The sequence below is a fragment of the Oncorhynchus nerka genome, linkage group LG27 (assembly GCF_034236695.1).
Source record: "Oncorhynchus nerka isolate Pitt River linkage group LG27, Oner_Uvic_2.0, whole genome shotgun sequence".
NCBI lineage: Eukaryota > Metazoa > Chordata > Actinopteri > Salmoniformes > Salmonidae > Oncorhynchus > Oncorhynchus nerka.
The window spans coordinates 93,845,597-93,859,568 of record NC_088422.1 but is presented as its reverse complement, the minus strand read 5'-3'; the positions used below and the strand labels follow the sequence as shown (position 1 = coordinate 93,859,568).

The window sequence follows — 13,972 nt, the reverse complement described above, 5'->3', positions numbered from 1 at the left end:
ATTCCAAAGTAATCACGGGTCTGTTCATTGTTAATCTTACCAAGTAGACAAACTAGGTGCCCATTCATTTAGGTCATGTGTGAAGCTACTATCTTTTTTAGCACTGCCTTGTTCTTAGATAAAGGTTAACAGGGCAGGATGAAGTTGCCCCCAGACACTGATCTAAGACCAGTTTAACAAGTTTCTACCCCAATGGTTAAAGTTGGGATTTGGGCAGGGAAAGCTGATTCCAGATTGTACCTAAAGGCAACATCAATGGTTAACAGATGGGTTACTGTTGGTGTTTTGCATATCTGATCTAGTAAACCCTATGTAAATGGTCATCTGTTGGACCCACGATTCATGTAAAACATGTATTCCAACGCCCGTTTTGTTGTTCTGGGCCAAACATGTTCTAATTGGAGGACCCACTCGTTCACTTTGCATGGTTATATTTGCTGCAGATTTGAGTGTCAAATTCACATTTCCATTTGGTTTGAGTGTGTCCCTTTTTTCACACAGAGGGCATTTGTCTGCAGTCACATTGGCTCAAACCTCTGTGTACATTTTAGTACCTCATTATTTACATATTAGATGTCTCGTAGATATGGCTTTGGTTTTCATCTAGGTGGAGCGTAGCGAACTGGCTAAATGGACACTACACAGTCTAAAGAATACTAAAATTAGACTGCTAGTAAAGACCAGACTTTTATATTGCCCTATACGTCAGTATGTGTAGGCCTATCCCTCTATTTAATTAGTATTATTATTATTTATTCATTTTTAAATATATTTTTCTACTCAACACCTGAAAACAAATGAATACACGCCACTGTGTGATTCTGGCATAAGAACCTCAGCCATTGCAGGTACCTCAGCCCCCTTGAAGGACTCTCATACTGCTGACCAACCATGTGTTCTCACAGTTCATTTCACTTTGGACATTGTGTTATCGTAGCCTTACCACTCAAACTGTACTGCATTGCATGCACCTGTGGTTAGCCTCCTAGCATTAGCAAGCATGGAGCTACAGCTAGCATTAGCAAGCATGGAGCTACAGCTAGCATTAGCAAGCATGGAGCTACAGCTAGCATTAGCAAGCATGGAGCTACAGCTAGCATTAGCAAGCATGGAGCTACAGCTAGCATTAGCAAGCATGGAGCTATAGCTAGCATTAGCAAGCATGGAGCTATAGCTAGCATTATTACTGAGCTAGAACTAAGGAAGATCTCAATTGCGTACTCTTTGCGTCCTCTCTGCTCGTCTCCTTAAAACCCATTGGATGAGAAAGCCAGAGGTCCCTCCCCTCTGACCTCCTCCATGGGTTTTGAGAAGACGAGAGGACTTGAGTCTGCAATTGAGATCTTCCCTAGCCACAGCTACCTCCTCTTACCACCCTTTTTCTTTGACTCCTACAGCAACAGCAACATGCTGTCTACCCAGCCTTCATGGTCAGTGTTTGGGAGAGGGATGGATGGAGGGAATGAGAAGAGATGTGGTTGACGTTTGTTTGAATTGCTGCCACTGTTAGCATGTCAAGTGGTTTTGTAACAACAGATAACCACTGTGTGGTAGGAAGTCGGGAACTAAAGCATGCATTGGATGTCTTGATACTGAAAATTGGCTTCCTTCCCTTTGTTTGCTTTCCTTGATCAAAAAAAAAGGTCAGTGCAGGAAAGGAAGCACTTTAAAGTATTGGAACCCAGCCTCGTTTGTTTCTATGCTTTTTAGTCAGTTAGTCTGCCAGCCAGTTATTCTTTCATAGAGTCAGCTGGAATCAACACTAACAGTCTGTCTGTGGGAGCTGTGATTTGCCCCGTTAGCTTTAATAGTCTCTTCTCTGCTCATCCCCTCCTGACAAAACCCGGCTAAGATTTGGAGTCATTTACACAGATGAAAACAGATAAGTGTAAAAGGAAGTCGGTCACCTCTTTATCCAGGAATATTGAATCGGGGGCCGTTTATTTCCCCTATCCCTCACTCTTCTCCTCGTCCGCCTCGGTGGCCCCTTAATGAGACTTCTTGATGATGCTTCTCTGCATGCTTCCCTCATTAGGCACCCTCGACAGGGACTTCTCTGCTCTATCCTTTTCCTCCCTCCCTAACACAAATAGGCCTCTGCTCCACACACCACCAGCACAATATTGATTAACAATCCTGCCTGTCTAAGTGGGTTCCATCCATTCTATACCGCCAGCCCCTCAGCTCCAGATAATGAGCCTACTGGATAATAGGCCTATTGTTAAGAGACCAGACTTGATCAACCTTTACTGTTAAAAGGCTTTACAAGCTCTGTGTATATGTTTCCCCCTCCTCTCCTTCTAATGAGTAGTATGGGTCAGGGGTATAATACTCCCAGCTAGCTATCAGGAAGGTCAATAGATTGGTTTGGGACTGACACATGATGGATGTGCTGAGTGTTATTTAACCTGGTTTTAAAGCACTCACTTCCCCTTTTCAGCTGAGTGGCTATTTAACTCCCGCCTGTTAGTCTGGATCCCTGAGTCCATGTCGTCTCGCTCTTCCTCTGTCTGTCTGTCTCTCTCTCTCTCCCTCCCTCTTCCTCTGTCTGTCTCTCACTCCCTCTCTTTGCCCTCTCTCTCTCTCTTTCTCTCGCCCTCTTCCTCTGTCTCTCTCTCTCTTTGCCCTCTCTCTCTCTCTTTCTCTCGCTCTCTCTCTCTCTCTCTTTCTCGCTCTCTCTCTCTGACGTTGACAGGCTCTTGGGAGGGCTAAGTGTCTGTGTCCCGCCCTCTCTGCCTGTTAACAGGCTTTGCCAGAGGGCCAGGAGATGGGCGGCTGGCTTTGCTTGTTGGGTGTTGAAGGGTTTGCAGTTGTTATTTTCACCTGCAGTCATGCCGTGTGTGAAATGAACCCCATGTGCAACCCTCTGGGAATACATCCCCGTCCATGTTCTTGTCTGTAGTGTCTGCTAAAACAGTCCACATAGAATAGAGATCTTCCAGTAGGAAGCCTGAACGGTTAACTAGCAGTTGTTGTGTTGCCGGCTGCTTCTCACTAATTGCTGCAGACAGCTGGTGTTTAGGCGCAGTTCATCCAGTATTTATCAAGTGTAGCCTGTTCATAAAAAGAGGTGGACTTTCTTTAGTACGATGTGTGTGAAGGATACGGGGTGTGTGTGTGTGAAGGGTACGAAGGGTGTGTGTGTGTGAAGGGTACGAAGGGTGTGTGTGTGTGAAGGATACGAAGGGTGTGTGTGTGTGTGTGTGTGTGAAGGATACGAAGGGGGTGTGTGTGTGTGTGAGGGATACGGGGGGGGGGGGGGCCAGGCCCTCATAATAGTCTGAGGTATTTGTGAGGAAGATGTCCTTATTGCTAAGGATGGTTGTTAACTACTAATCTTTAACAAACATGAGGACTGCAGTTTAATTCAACTCCCCAACTCCCTCCTTCCCATGGTTTAGGACTGTTATTGGGGAGGGGAGGGAGACTAACAACTTTATGTACTAGGACAATGGTTCTCAAACCTCTCCTCGGGGACCCCCAGCCGGTCCAAACCTCTCCTCGGGGGACCCCCAGTCGGTCCAAACCTCTCCTCGGGGACCCCCAGCCGGTTAATATATTTGATCTCTTCCAGAACTAGCACACCTGATTCATCTTGTCAACTAATCATCAAGCCCTTGACTTGGTGAACTGGTTCTGTTCTAAAACACAATAGTAACATGGGGTTCCTGGAGAAGAGGTTTGAGAACCACAGTACCAGGGCTTGTTATCCAGTGGAGTGCCACGTTTAGACCTCTGCAGATAGAAATGTGGCATTGACATCAGCTCTAGACAGTACATATTTCTGAGAGTTTGTGTAACGTTGTGCCCACCTGAACTAAGCCCCCTCCATGTGTTGTATATCCAGTCCCCCGGTCTCTTCCCAGCCGACCCACTTGTCCTATGTCTTGTTCCCCAACAGCAACAGCAGCTCCAGGCTCAGCACCTGTCCCACGCTGCCCACGGTGGGCCACCCATCCAGATGCCCCCGCACCCCTCGGGCCTACAGCCCCCTGGCATACCCCCCATCCCTGGCGTGGCAGGCTCCGGTCTGCTGGCGCTGGGCGCTCTGGGCAGCCAGGCCCACCTGCCCTCCGTCAAGGACGAGAAGAACAACCACGACCTGGAGCACAGAGGTGAGGCGCTTAAGGGTGTGGATAGTTAGGTGGTTCTGCTCAATGTGCAGTGTCACTGCATTGCGGCCATTTTGGATCCGTACAATAGGCATTGTGGTTTGATATTGCGGCCATTTTGTCCCTGCTCAGTGGGCATTTGTGGCTCTAAATTACAGCCATTTTGGTTCTGTGCTAATTTTGTTTGAGTATGAGTTGGGTGGCCTGGTGTCCATGTACTCTCATACCATAGTGGCTGTAAACACGCATTAAATGAACTTGTCTGAATGTGAAACCAAAGTATTTAAAAATGTATTTTTCTCGTGAATGCAACACATTAAGTCACAATACATTAAGTCACAATACATGTTGCCATTCGTACTAACGTTCTTTTCACTTTCTCCCTCTTGGCCTGTCATCCTTTCACTCCCCCCTGGCGATCCCTCTGGTAAAAGAACGAGAGTCGAGCACGGTAAGTTCTCCTTTATTCTTCTGAGCCCCCCGTCCATCTCCACCGCCCTCTCTCTCGCCCTCTCTCACCCTCTCTCGCCCTCTCTCTCGCCCACCTTGTCCTCCCTTGACATTGATTTTGAGCCAGTCTGTTTGGTGACTAAGGCACTTTGCATAGACTTTAAACACCACGCCTTGTTAGAAATGTAATATTCCTGATCCCTGCAGTAGAACACACACGTTTTGTCTGGTATAAGCTATTCTGCAATCAAATAATGACTGGGGGAGCCGAGTCTGGCTCATAGAGCTGGTCCTGCTTCCTCCTCTACACTATCTAATCCAGGTGGAAAATGACTCCAGTCACCAGGCGAGGATTAGCCCGCTCTATAATTTCATCACAATTAAAAGAGACTTTGACTCTCGTCTCTCCTAAGAGGATTTACTGTGGCCCATCTCTCCACCCCTCCTCCCTCCTCTCTGCCTTTTACTCCTTCCATCTTTCTCTCCAGCCTTATTCTGCCTCTTTGTTTTCTAATGCGCTCCTTTTCCTTTTGTCGGTTTGTTGTAATCATTCTCTCTCTCCTTTCTGTTCATACTCAATCGTTTTGTCTCTCTCTCTCTCTCTCTCTCTCTCTCTCTCTCTGTCTCTGTCTCTCTCTCTCTGCCTACTTCCAGTAAATATTTCTGAACACAGATAGTGAATTATTTCCTCCCCCTGCCCCCGGGCTTCTTCTCTTGTTAAAGCCTCTGTTTATTAGACTAGATTAAATCTCTCTGATAGCCAGGGATAGCGACGCGGTGGCGGCTGCGACAACGCAGGGATTGGGTTCCCAATGACTGGGCAGCGTGAATGGGTGCAGTCATGTCTGAAGGGAATGAAACTGGGCCCCTGCGATTAGCAGTGCTAATGCTAACTCCACCCCTCCCTCTTCTCCCTCCGTCGCTTCCTCCCTTCCTGTCCTTGTTGTCTCAGGTCACCTGATAGGAGGTGTCTGAGGTTATCCAGTCTGTTAATCAGGCCTTAAAAAGCCCCTGTGTATCAGACAGACGCACACAGTTGTTTTACTATCCTTGTTGGGACCAAACGGCAGGGTAGCCTAGTGGTTAGAGCATTGGACTAGTAACCGAAAGGTTGCAAGTTCAAATCCCCGAGCTGACATGGTACAAAATCTGTCGTTCTGCCCTTAAACAGGCAGTTAGGCCGTCATTGAAAATAAGAATTTGTTCTTAACTGACTTGCCTAGTAAAATAAAGGTAAAAATTTAAATTAAAAACAATGTATTTCCATTCAAATGATATGTGCCTTAAAGCCAATCCTAACTGTAAACCAAATCCCTCCCTTGTTGGGACCAAATGATGTATTCCCATTGAAATGATATGTGCCCTAAAACTAATTCTAACCTTAAAGCCAATCCTAACTGTAAACCCAATCCCTCCCTTGTTGGGACCAAACGATGTATTCCCATTCAAATGATATGTGCCCTAAACCTAATTCTAACCTTAAAGAGAATCCTAACTGTAAACCCAATCCCTCCCTTGTTGGGACCAAACGATGTATTCCCATTCAAATGACATGTGCCCTAAACCTAATTCTAACCTTAAAGCCAATCCTAACTGTGAACCCAATCCCTCCCTCATGGGGGCCAGCGAAATGTCCCCAATTGTCAGAATTGTCCTTGTTTTTACTATCCTTGTAAAGGTGTCTGCATGCTTCCCAGGCGGAACACTTCAGAGGAGTTTATACATGTACTATGACAACATTTGGGGGCTTTTCGGGCACATTTTTTTTCTCAAGGTCCGTTAATTCTGACTTGAGGAATTGTATACTGGCTACGGTGTCTCAGAATGGACAAGCTGTACTATTGCCATTTTTTTCCCAATTTTTTTTCAAGGGAATGTCTTTAAGGGAGTATGCAAACACACTCGTTCCGTTCGCCTAGTCGACTACAGCTGTCAGCCTGCCGAACTGAAGCATGCTGACACCTTAAGGACTTCTGATACCCACATGGATAGTAAAACCCATAACACACACAACCTCAGAGAGAGGGGGCCTGGGAGGGAGGTAGCTAGCTAGTTACCCACCCCACCACCCCTCTTTCAACCCCTCAGGCCAATCCACCTCTATTTGTCTCTCTCCTTTTATCCTCTCCAAAAGAGAAGCTGCGCATTTTGGAGCCACAATGGCAACATTCATGTACATATTTAGAGCCGGGATGGGGGAAAGGGGAGGGGGAGAATGGAGGGTTTGGCTTAGTCACGAAGAGTCAGATTCCTTTGTGCAGCAGCCAAGACGAGGGCATGTTGCCTAGAAAGCCCTTCTGAAGGGGGCACCCCAACGCTGCCCAACCACATCCTCTCTCTCTCTCGTTCTTTCTGCCAACCACAAGGCCCTGTCTCTTTTTTTCTCTCTCGCTACTTTTATTTCTTTACTCTCGCTGTCGTTCGTTTCTTCTTTCTCAGGGGACATGGGTGAGGGGTTAAAATGGGCAGCTCTTGTCGTCTCTGTCTCTGTGGGTAAGGAAAGGCTGAATGAGTGTGTGGGCTTGGCATGGAGGGCCCAGTGCCACCCTGGCAGTGCCAGCCTACCCCCCCCCAAGCTTCCTCACTACTGGCCTCTCATTGGATGCCATCTTCCTCACTACTGGCCTCTCATTGGATGCCAGCTTCCTCACTACTGGCCTCTCATTGGATGCCAGCTTCCTCACTACTGGCCTCTCATTGGATGCCAGCTTCCTCACTACTGGCCTCTCATTGGATGCCAGCTGCCTTTTTTCTATTTCACTCCCTCTTTTTCAACAACTTTCCTGCTCTACTTCTTCTCGCCAGTTTCTGTTTGCTCTTTGTCAACGTTCCTTCTGTGCTCTCACTCACTCAGTCTCTCCTGTCATTCAATCCCTGTGGTTTAGTCAGTTTCCTGTCCCTCCCTCGCTACTTGTTTTTGTACTGTATAACCACTGAGTGGTCCTGGCAAGGTGCTGACCTGTGTGAGGTCAGAACTCACCACACCAGTCCACTCTCCTCCAGCAGTCATCCGTTCAGCCCAGCAGCTCTGGAGAAAGAACCACTGTTCACCTGGTGTTTTCCTTTCTGATGGTGTGTGTGTGTGTGTGTGTGTGTGTTTTGGAGGGATAGCAGGAGGAGGACAGGAAAACAAGTTCTGCATTGTTTGCATTGTGTGTCAACAGCCTCAGTCAATGGAAGGCTGGGAGAAGATGAGTCTGTGCAGTTTGTCTCCTGGGTTCACTCAGTCATGCTCACTGCCTGTCCCTCACTAATGCATCATGGTGCTTGTTAATATCCTCTACTCTGAGGGGAGGTTTAGCTCTGTCAAGGGGTGTGTGTTTGAAGGACTATGGTAAAGCCCCATCGGTGGCCTGGCAGCTCTCCCCTCTAAGATGGCTGTCTCTACAGCACAAAGACACACTACAACACCTAAACTAACAGAGCACTTTTCTCCTAGATGTTTTGTTACATGGGAAGCCTCCTGTGACTGACATGGTTCCTCGTCTGTCTGTCTGCGTGTTGTTCCAGAATAACTCTGTGTCTCCGTCGGACAGCCTGCGTGCAGCCAGCGATAAACACCGCAGTTCCTCTGATTATAGCATGGACTCCAAGAAACGCAAGGTGGAGGAGAAGGACGCTATGAGCAGATACGTGAGTGGGAACACGCACACACATACATATACACACGCATACACACACGCATACACACACACATACACACGCATACACACACACATACACACACACACACATACATACATACATACATACATACATACGTACACACACACACACACACGCATGCATGCATACATGCATACAGTGCCTTGCGAAAGTATTCGGCCCCCTTGAACTTTGCGACCTTTTGCCACATTTCAGGCTTCAAACATAAAGATATAAAACTGTATTTTTTTGTGAAGAATCAACAACAAGTGGGACACAATCATAAAGTGGAACGACATTTATTGGATATTTCAAACTTTTTTAACAAATTGGGCGTGCAAAATTATTCAGCCCCCTTAAGTTAATACTTTGTAGCGCCACCTTTTGCTGCGATTACAGCTGTAAGTCGCTTGGGGTATGTCTCTATCAGTTTTGCACATCGAGAGACTGACATTTTTTCCCATTCCTCCTTGCAAAACAGCTCGAGCTCAGTGAGGTTGGATGGAGAGCATTTGTGAACAGCAGTTTTCAGTTCATTCCACAGATTCTCGATTGGATTCAGGTCTGGACTTTGACTTGGCCATTCTAACACCTGGATATGTTTATTTTTGAACCATTCCATTGTAGATTTTGCTTTATGTTTTGGATCATTGTCTTGTTGGAAGACAAATCTCCGTCCCAGTCTCAGGTCTTTTGCAGACTCCATCAGGTTTTCTTCCAGAATGGTCCTGTATTTGGCTCCATCCATCTTCCCATCAATTTTAACCATCTTCCCTGTCCCTGCTGAAGAAAAGCAGGCCCAAACCATGATGCTGCCACCACCATGTTTGACAGTGGGGATGGTGTGTTCAGGGTGATGAGCTGTGTTGCTTTTACGCCAAACAGAAAGTTTTGCATTGTTGCCAAAAAGTTCAATTTTGGTTTCATCTGACCAGAGCACCTTCTTCCACATGTTTGGTGTGTCTGATACTCCTTCCATTTCAATATTATCGCTTGCACAGTGCTCCTTGGGATGTTTAAAGCTTGGGAAATCTTTTTGTATCCAAATCCGGCTTTAAACTTCTTCACAACAGTATCTCGGACCTGCCTGGTGTGTTCCTTGTTCTTCATGATGCTCTCTGCGCTTTTAACGGACCTCTGAGACTATCACAGTGCAGGTGCATTTATACGGAGACTTGATTACACACAGGGGGATTGTATTTATCATCATTAGTCATTTAGGTCAACATTGGATCATTCAGAGATCCTCACTGAACTTCTGGAGAGAGTTTGCTGCACTGAAAGTAAAGGGACTGAATAATTTTGCACGCCCAAGTTTTCAGTTTTTGATTTGTTAAAAAAGTTTGAAATATCCAATAAATGTCGTTCCACTTCATGATTGTGTCCCACTTGTTGTTGATTCTTCACAAAAAAATACAGTTTTATATCTTTATGTTTGAAGCCTGAAATGTGGCAAAAGGTCGCAAAGTTCAAGGGGGCCGAATACTTTCGCAAGGCACTGTGCATACATGCATACATACATACACACATACATACGTACATGTCTAACACTGTCTCTCAACAGGATAGCGATGGAGACAAAAGTGACGACCTGGTCGTGGATGTGTCCAATGAGGTGAGAGCAGCTGGTCCCTTGCATGTGTGTGTTTGAGTGGCCACGTATGAGTGTGTTGGTATGTTAGTGTGGTTGAGTTGCAGAGCCACATTCCACCCGGTCTCTCTGGTAGCTAGTGACTGAACACTGGTGTCTTTGTTGAGGAACCAGGGCTGACAGAGACCTTAACAGCTGTCACACCCTCACTAAGGTCACCAGGGTAACCTCCCCTAACATAAAGAAGGAAACGGAGCTGTGTGGTTGTGTGTAACATCCACTTGTGTGTATGTGTACCAAAGACAACCTTTATTGTACAGAGACATGCTTATACAAAGAAATGCTTTTCACAGAAACCTAGAGGGGATGGAACCCCTAGTGTGATGGAGACAGAGGAGAAACTAAGTGTATCTGTGTTTGCACGTGTCCTGGGTTTTTGACCTTCATGTACATGTTCCAGCGTGTTTCCATTCTCTCCCTCTCTTCCTCTTACTCATCACTTTTCTCTTGTTCTCTCTCTAGGACCCAGCCACTCCCAGGGCTAGCCCCGCCCATTCTCCTCCAGAAAACGGTCTGGACAAATCACGGGCCCTAAAGAAGGACGCCCCCAACAGCCCCGCCTCCGTGGCCTCCTCCGGCAGCACGCCCTCCTCCAAAGCCAAGGACCACGCCCACGTGAGTGTGTGTGTGAGAAACGGGAAAGGAGGGGGTAGGGGAAAACAATAGACAAGGGGTGAGTGTGTGTGAGAAACGGGAAAGGAGGGGGTAGGGGAAAACAATAGACAAGGGGTGAGTGTGTGTGTGAGAAACGGGAAACGGGGGGTAGGGGAAAACAATAGACAAGGGGTGAGTGTGTGTGAGAAACGGGAAAGGAGGGGGTAGGGGAAAACAATAGACAAGGGGTGAGTGTGTGTGTGTGAGAAACGGGAAACGGGGGGGGTAGGGGAAAACAATAGACAAGGGGTGAGTGTGTGTGAGGAACGGGAAAGGGGGGTAGGGGAAAACAATAGACAAGGGGGTGTGTGTGTGAGAAACGGGAAAGGGGGGGTAGGGGAAAACAATAGACAAGGGGTGAGTGTGTGTGTGTGTGAGAAACGGGAAAGGGGGGTAGGGGAAAACAATAGACAAGGGGTGAGTGTGTGTGAGAAACGGGAAGGGGGGGGAAACGGAAAAGGGGGAAAACAATAGACAAGGGGTGAGTGTGTGTGAAACGGAAAGGAGGGGGTAGGGGAAAACAATAGACAAGGGGTGAGTGTGTGTGAGAAACGGGAAAGGAGGGTGGTAGGGGAAAACAATAGACAAGGGGTGAGTGTGTGTGAGAAACGGGAAAGGAGGGGGTAGGGGAAAACAATAGACAAGGGGTGAGTGTGTGTGAGAAACGGGAAAGGGGGGTAGGGGAAAACAATAGACAAGGGGTGAGTGTGTGAGAAACGGGAAAGGGGGGTAGGGGAAACAATAGGCAAGGGGTGAGTGTGTGTGTGTGTGAGAGAAACGGGAAAGGGGGGTAGGGGAAACAATAGACAAGGGGTGAGTGTGTGAGAAACGGGAAAGGGGGTAGGGGAAAACAATAGACAAGGGGTGAGTGTGTGTGTGAGAAACGGGAAAGGGGGGGTAGGGGAAAACAATAGACAAGGGGTGAGTGTGTGTGAGAAACGGGAAAGGGGGGTAGGGGGAAAGGAGGGAAAGGTAGGGGAAAACAATAGACAAGGGGTGAGGGGTGAGAAACGGGAAAGGGGGGTAGGGGAAAACAATAGACAAGGGGTGAGTGTGAGAAACGGGAAAGGGGGAGGGTAGGGGAAAACAATAGACAAGGGGGGGTGTGTGTGTGTGTGAGAAACGGGAAAGGGGGTAGGGGAAAACAATAGACAAGGGGTGAGTGTGTGTGAGAAACGGGAAAGGGGGGTAGGGGAAAACAATAGACAAGGGGTGAGTGTGTGTGAGAAACGGGAAAGGGGGGTAGGGGAAAACAATAGACAAGGGGTGAGTGTGTGTGAGAAACGGGAAAGGAGGGGGTAGGGGAAACAATAGACAAGGGGTGAGTGTGTGTGAGAAACGGGAAAGGGGGGTAGGGGAAAACAATAGACAAGGGGTGAGTGTGTGTGAGAAACGGGAAAGGGGGGTAGGGGAAAACAATAGACAAGGGGTGAGTGTGTGTGAGAAACGGGAAAGGGGGTAGGGGAAAACAATAGACAAGGGGTGAGTGTGTGTGAGAAACGGGAAAGGGGGGTAGGGGAAAACAATAGAGAAGGGGTGAGTGTGTGTGAGAAACGGGAAAGGGGGGTAGGGGAAAACAATAGAGAAGGGGTGAGTGTGTGTGAGAAACGGGAAAGGGGGTAGGGGAAAACAATAGACAAGGGGTGAGTGTGTGTGAGAAACGGGAAAGGGGGGGGTAGGGGAAAACAATAGACAAGGGGTGAGTGTGTGTGAGAAACGGGAAAGGGGGGTAGGGGAAAACAATAGACAAGGGGTGAGTGTGTGTGAGAAACGGGAAAGGGGGGTAGGGGAAAACAATAGACAAGGGGTGAGTGTGTGAGAAACGGGAAAGGGGGGTAGGGGAAACAATAGGCAAGGGGTGAGTGTGTGTGTGTGTGTGAGAAACGGGAAAGGGGGGGGGGGGAAACAATAGACAATGGGAGTGTGTGTGTGAGAAACGGGAAAGGGGGGGTAGGGGAAAACAATAGACAAGGGGTGAGTGTGTGTGAGAAACGGGAAAGGGGGGTAGAGGAAAACAATAGACAAGGGGTGAGTGTGTGTGAGAAACGGGGGGGGTAGGGGAAAACAATAGACAAGGGGTGAGTGTGTGTGAGAAACGGGAAAGGGGGTAGGGGAAAACAATAGACAAGGGGTGAGTGTGTGTGAGAAACGGGAAAGGGGGTAGGGGAAAACAATAGACAAGGGGTGAGTGTGTGTGAGAAACGGGAAAGGGGGGTAGAGGAAAACAATAGACAAGGGGTGAGTGTGTGTGAGAAACGGGAAAGGGGGGGTAGGGGAAAACAATAGACAAGGGGTGAGTGTGTGTGAGAAACGGGAAAGGGGGGGTAGGGGAAACAATAGACAAGGGGTGAGTGTGAGTGGCTCATACATGGGAGGAAGTGGGGCGATTAAACTGCTGAATGAGGGTTGGGGAGCTGGTGAGGAGACACACAGTGCTCTGCTCCTTTCAATATCCTTTATGGCAGGCAGAATAAATGTTCATTGCTTTCCCAGCCCCGGATCGTAAATAAACCGGGGCAATGACGGGGAGATTGCTCTGTCCCACCCTCTGTCTCTCTCTGTCCCACCCTCTGTCTCTCTCTGTCCCACCCTCTGTCTCTCTCTGTCCCACCCTCTGTCTCTCTCTGTCCCACCCTCTGTCTCTCTCTGTCCCACCCTCTGTCTCTCTCTGTCCCACCCTCTGTCTCTCTCTGTCCCACCCTCTGTCTCTCTCTGTCCCACCCTCTGTCTCTCTCTGTCCCACCCTCTGTCTCTCTCTGTCCCACCCTCTGTCTCTCTCTGTCCCACCCTCTGTCTCTCTCTGTCCCACCCTCTGTCTCTCTCTGTCCCACCCTCTGTCTCGCTCTGTCCCACCCTCTGTCTCGCTCTGTCCCACCCTCTGTCTCTGTCTCTCTCTGTCCCACCCTCTGTCTCTGTCTCTCTCTGTCCCACCCTCTGTCTCTGTCTCTCTCTGTCCCACCCTCTGTCTCTCTGTCTGTCTGTCTGTCTCTCTCTGTCCCACCCTCCATCTCTCTCTCTGTCCCACCCTCTGTCTCTGTCTCTCTCTGTCCCACCCTCCATCTCTCTCTCTGTCCCACCCTCTGTCTCTCTGTCTGTCTGTCTGTCTGTCTCTCTCTGTCCCACCCTCCATCTCTGTCTCTCTCTCTCTCCTCTGTCTCTGTCTCTCTCTGTCCCACCCTCCATCTCTCTCTCTGTCCCACCCTCCATCTCTGTCTGTCTGTCTGTCTCTCTCTGTCCCACCCTCCATCTCTCTCTCTGTCCCACCCTCTGTCTCTCTGTCTGTCTGTCTGTCTCTCTCTGTCCCACCCTCCATCTCTCTCTCTGTCCCACCCTCTGTCTCTCTCTGTCTGTCTGTCTCTCTCTGTCCCACCCTCCATCTCTCTCTCTGTCCCACCCTCTGTCTCTGTCTGTCTGTCTCTCTCTCCTGTCCCACCCTCCATCTCTCTCTCTCTCTGTCCCA

General features: G+C 48.5%; 1 protein-coding gene across 8 annotated transcripts in view; it reads left to right on the top strand.

Moving 5' to 3' along the window:
* Positions 1–13,972, top strand: part of LOC115127919 (transducin-like enhancer protein 3-B) — a 57,617-nt gene that overhangs the window by 24,442 nt on the left and 19,203 nt on the right. For 3 of the 8 annotated variants that reach the window (XM_065012355.1, XM_065012352.1, XM_065012354.1), the window contains exons 8-13: positions 1,398–1,430; positions 3,902–4,116; positions 4,503–4,563; positions 8,073–8,195; positions 9,772–9,822; positions 10,321–10,473. In XM_065012355.1, coding sequence (XP_064868427.1) covers positions 1,398–1,430; positions 3,902–4,116; positions 4,503–4,563; positions 8,073–8,195; positions 9,772–9,822; positions 10,321–10,473 — 636 coding nt within the window. The remainder of the gene's footprint in view (positions 1–1,397; positions 1,431–3,901; positions 4,117–4,502; positions 4,564–8,072; positions 8,196–9,771; positions 9,823–10,320; positions 10,474–13,972) is intronic. The other 5 variants (XM_065012360.1, XM_065012359.1, XM_065012357.1 and 2 more) reach the window with 3 other exon arrangements.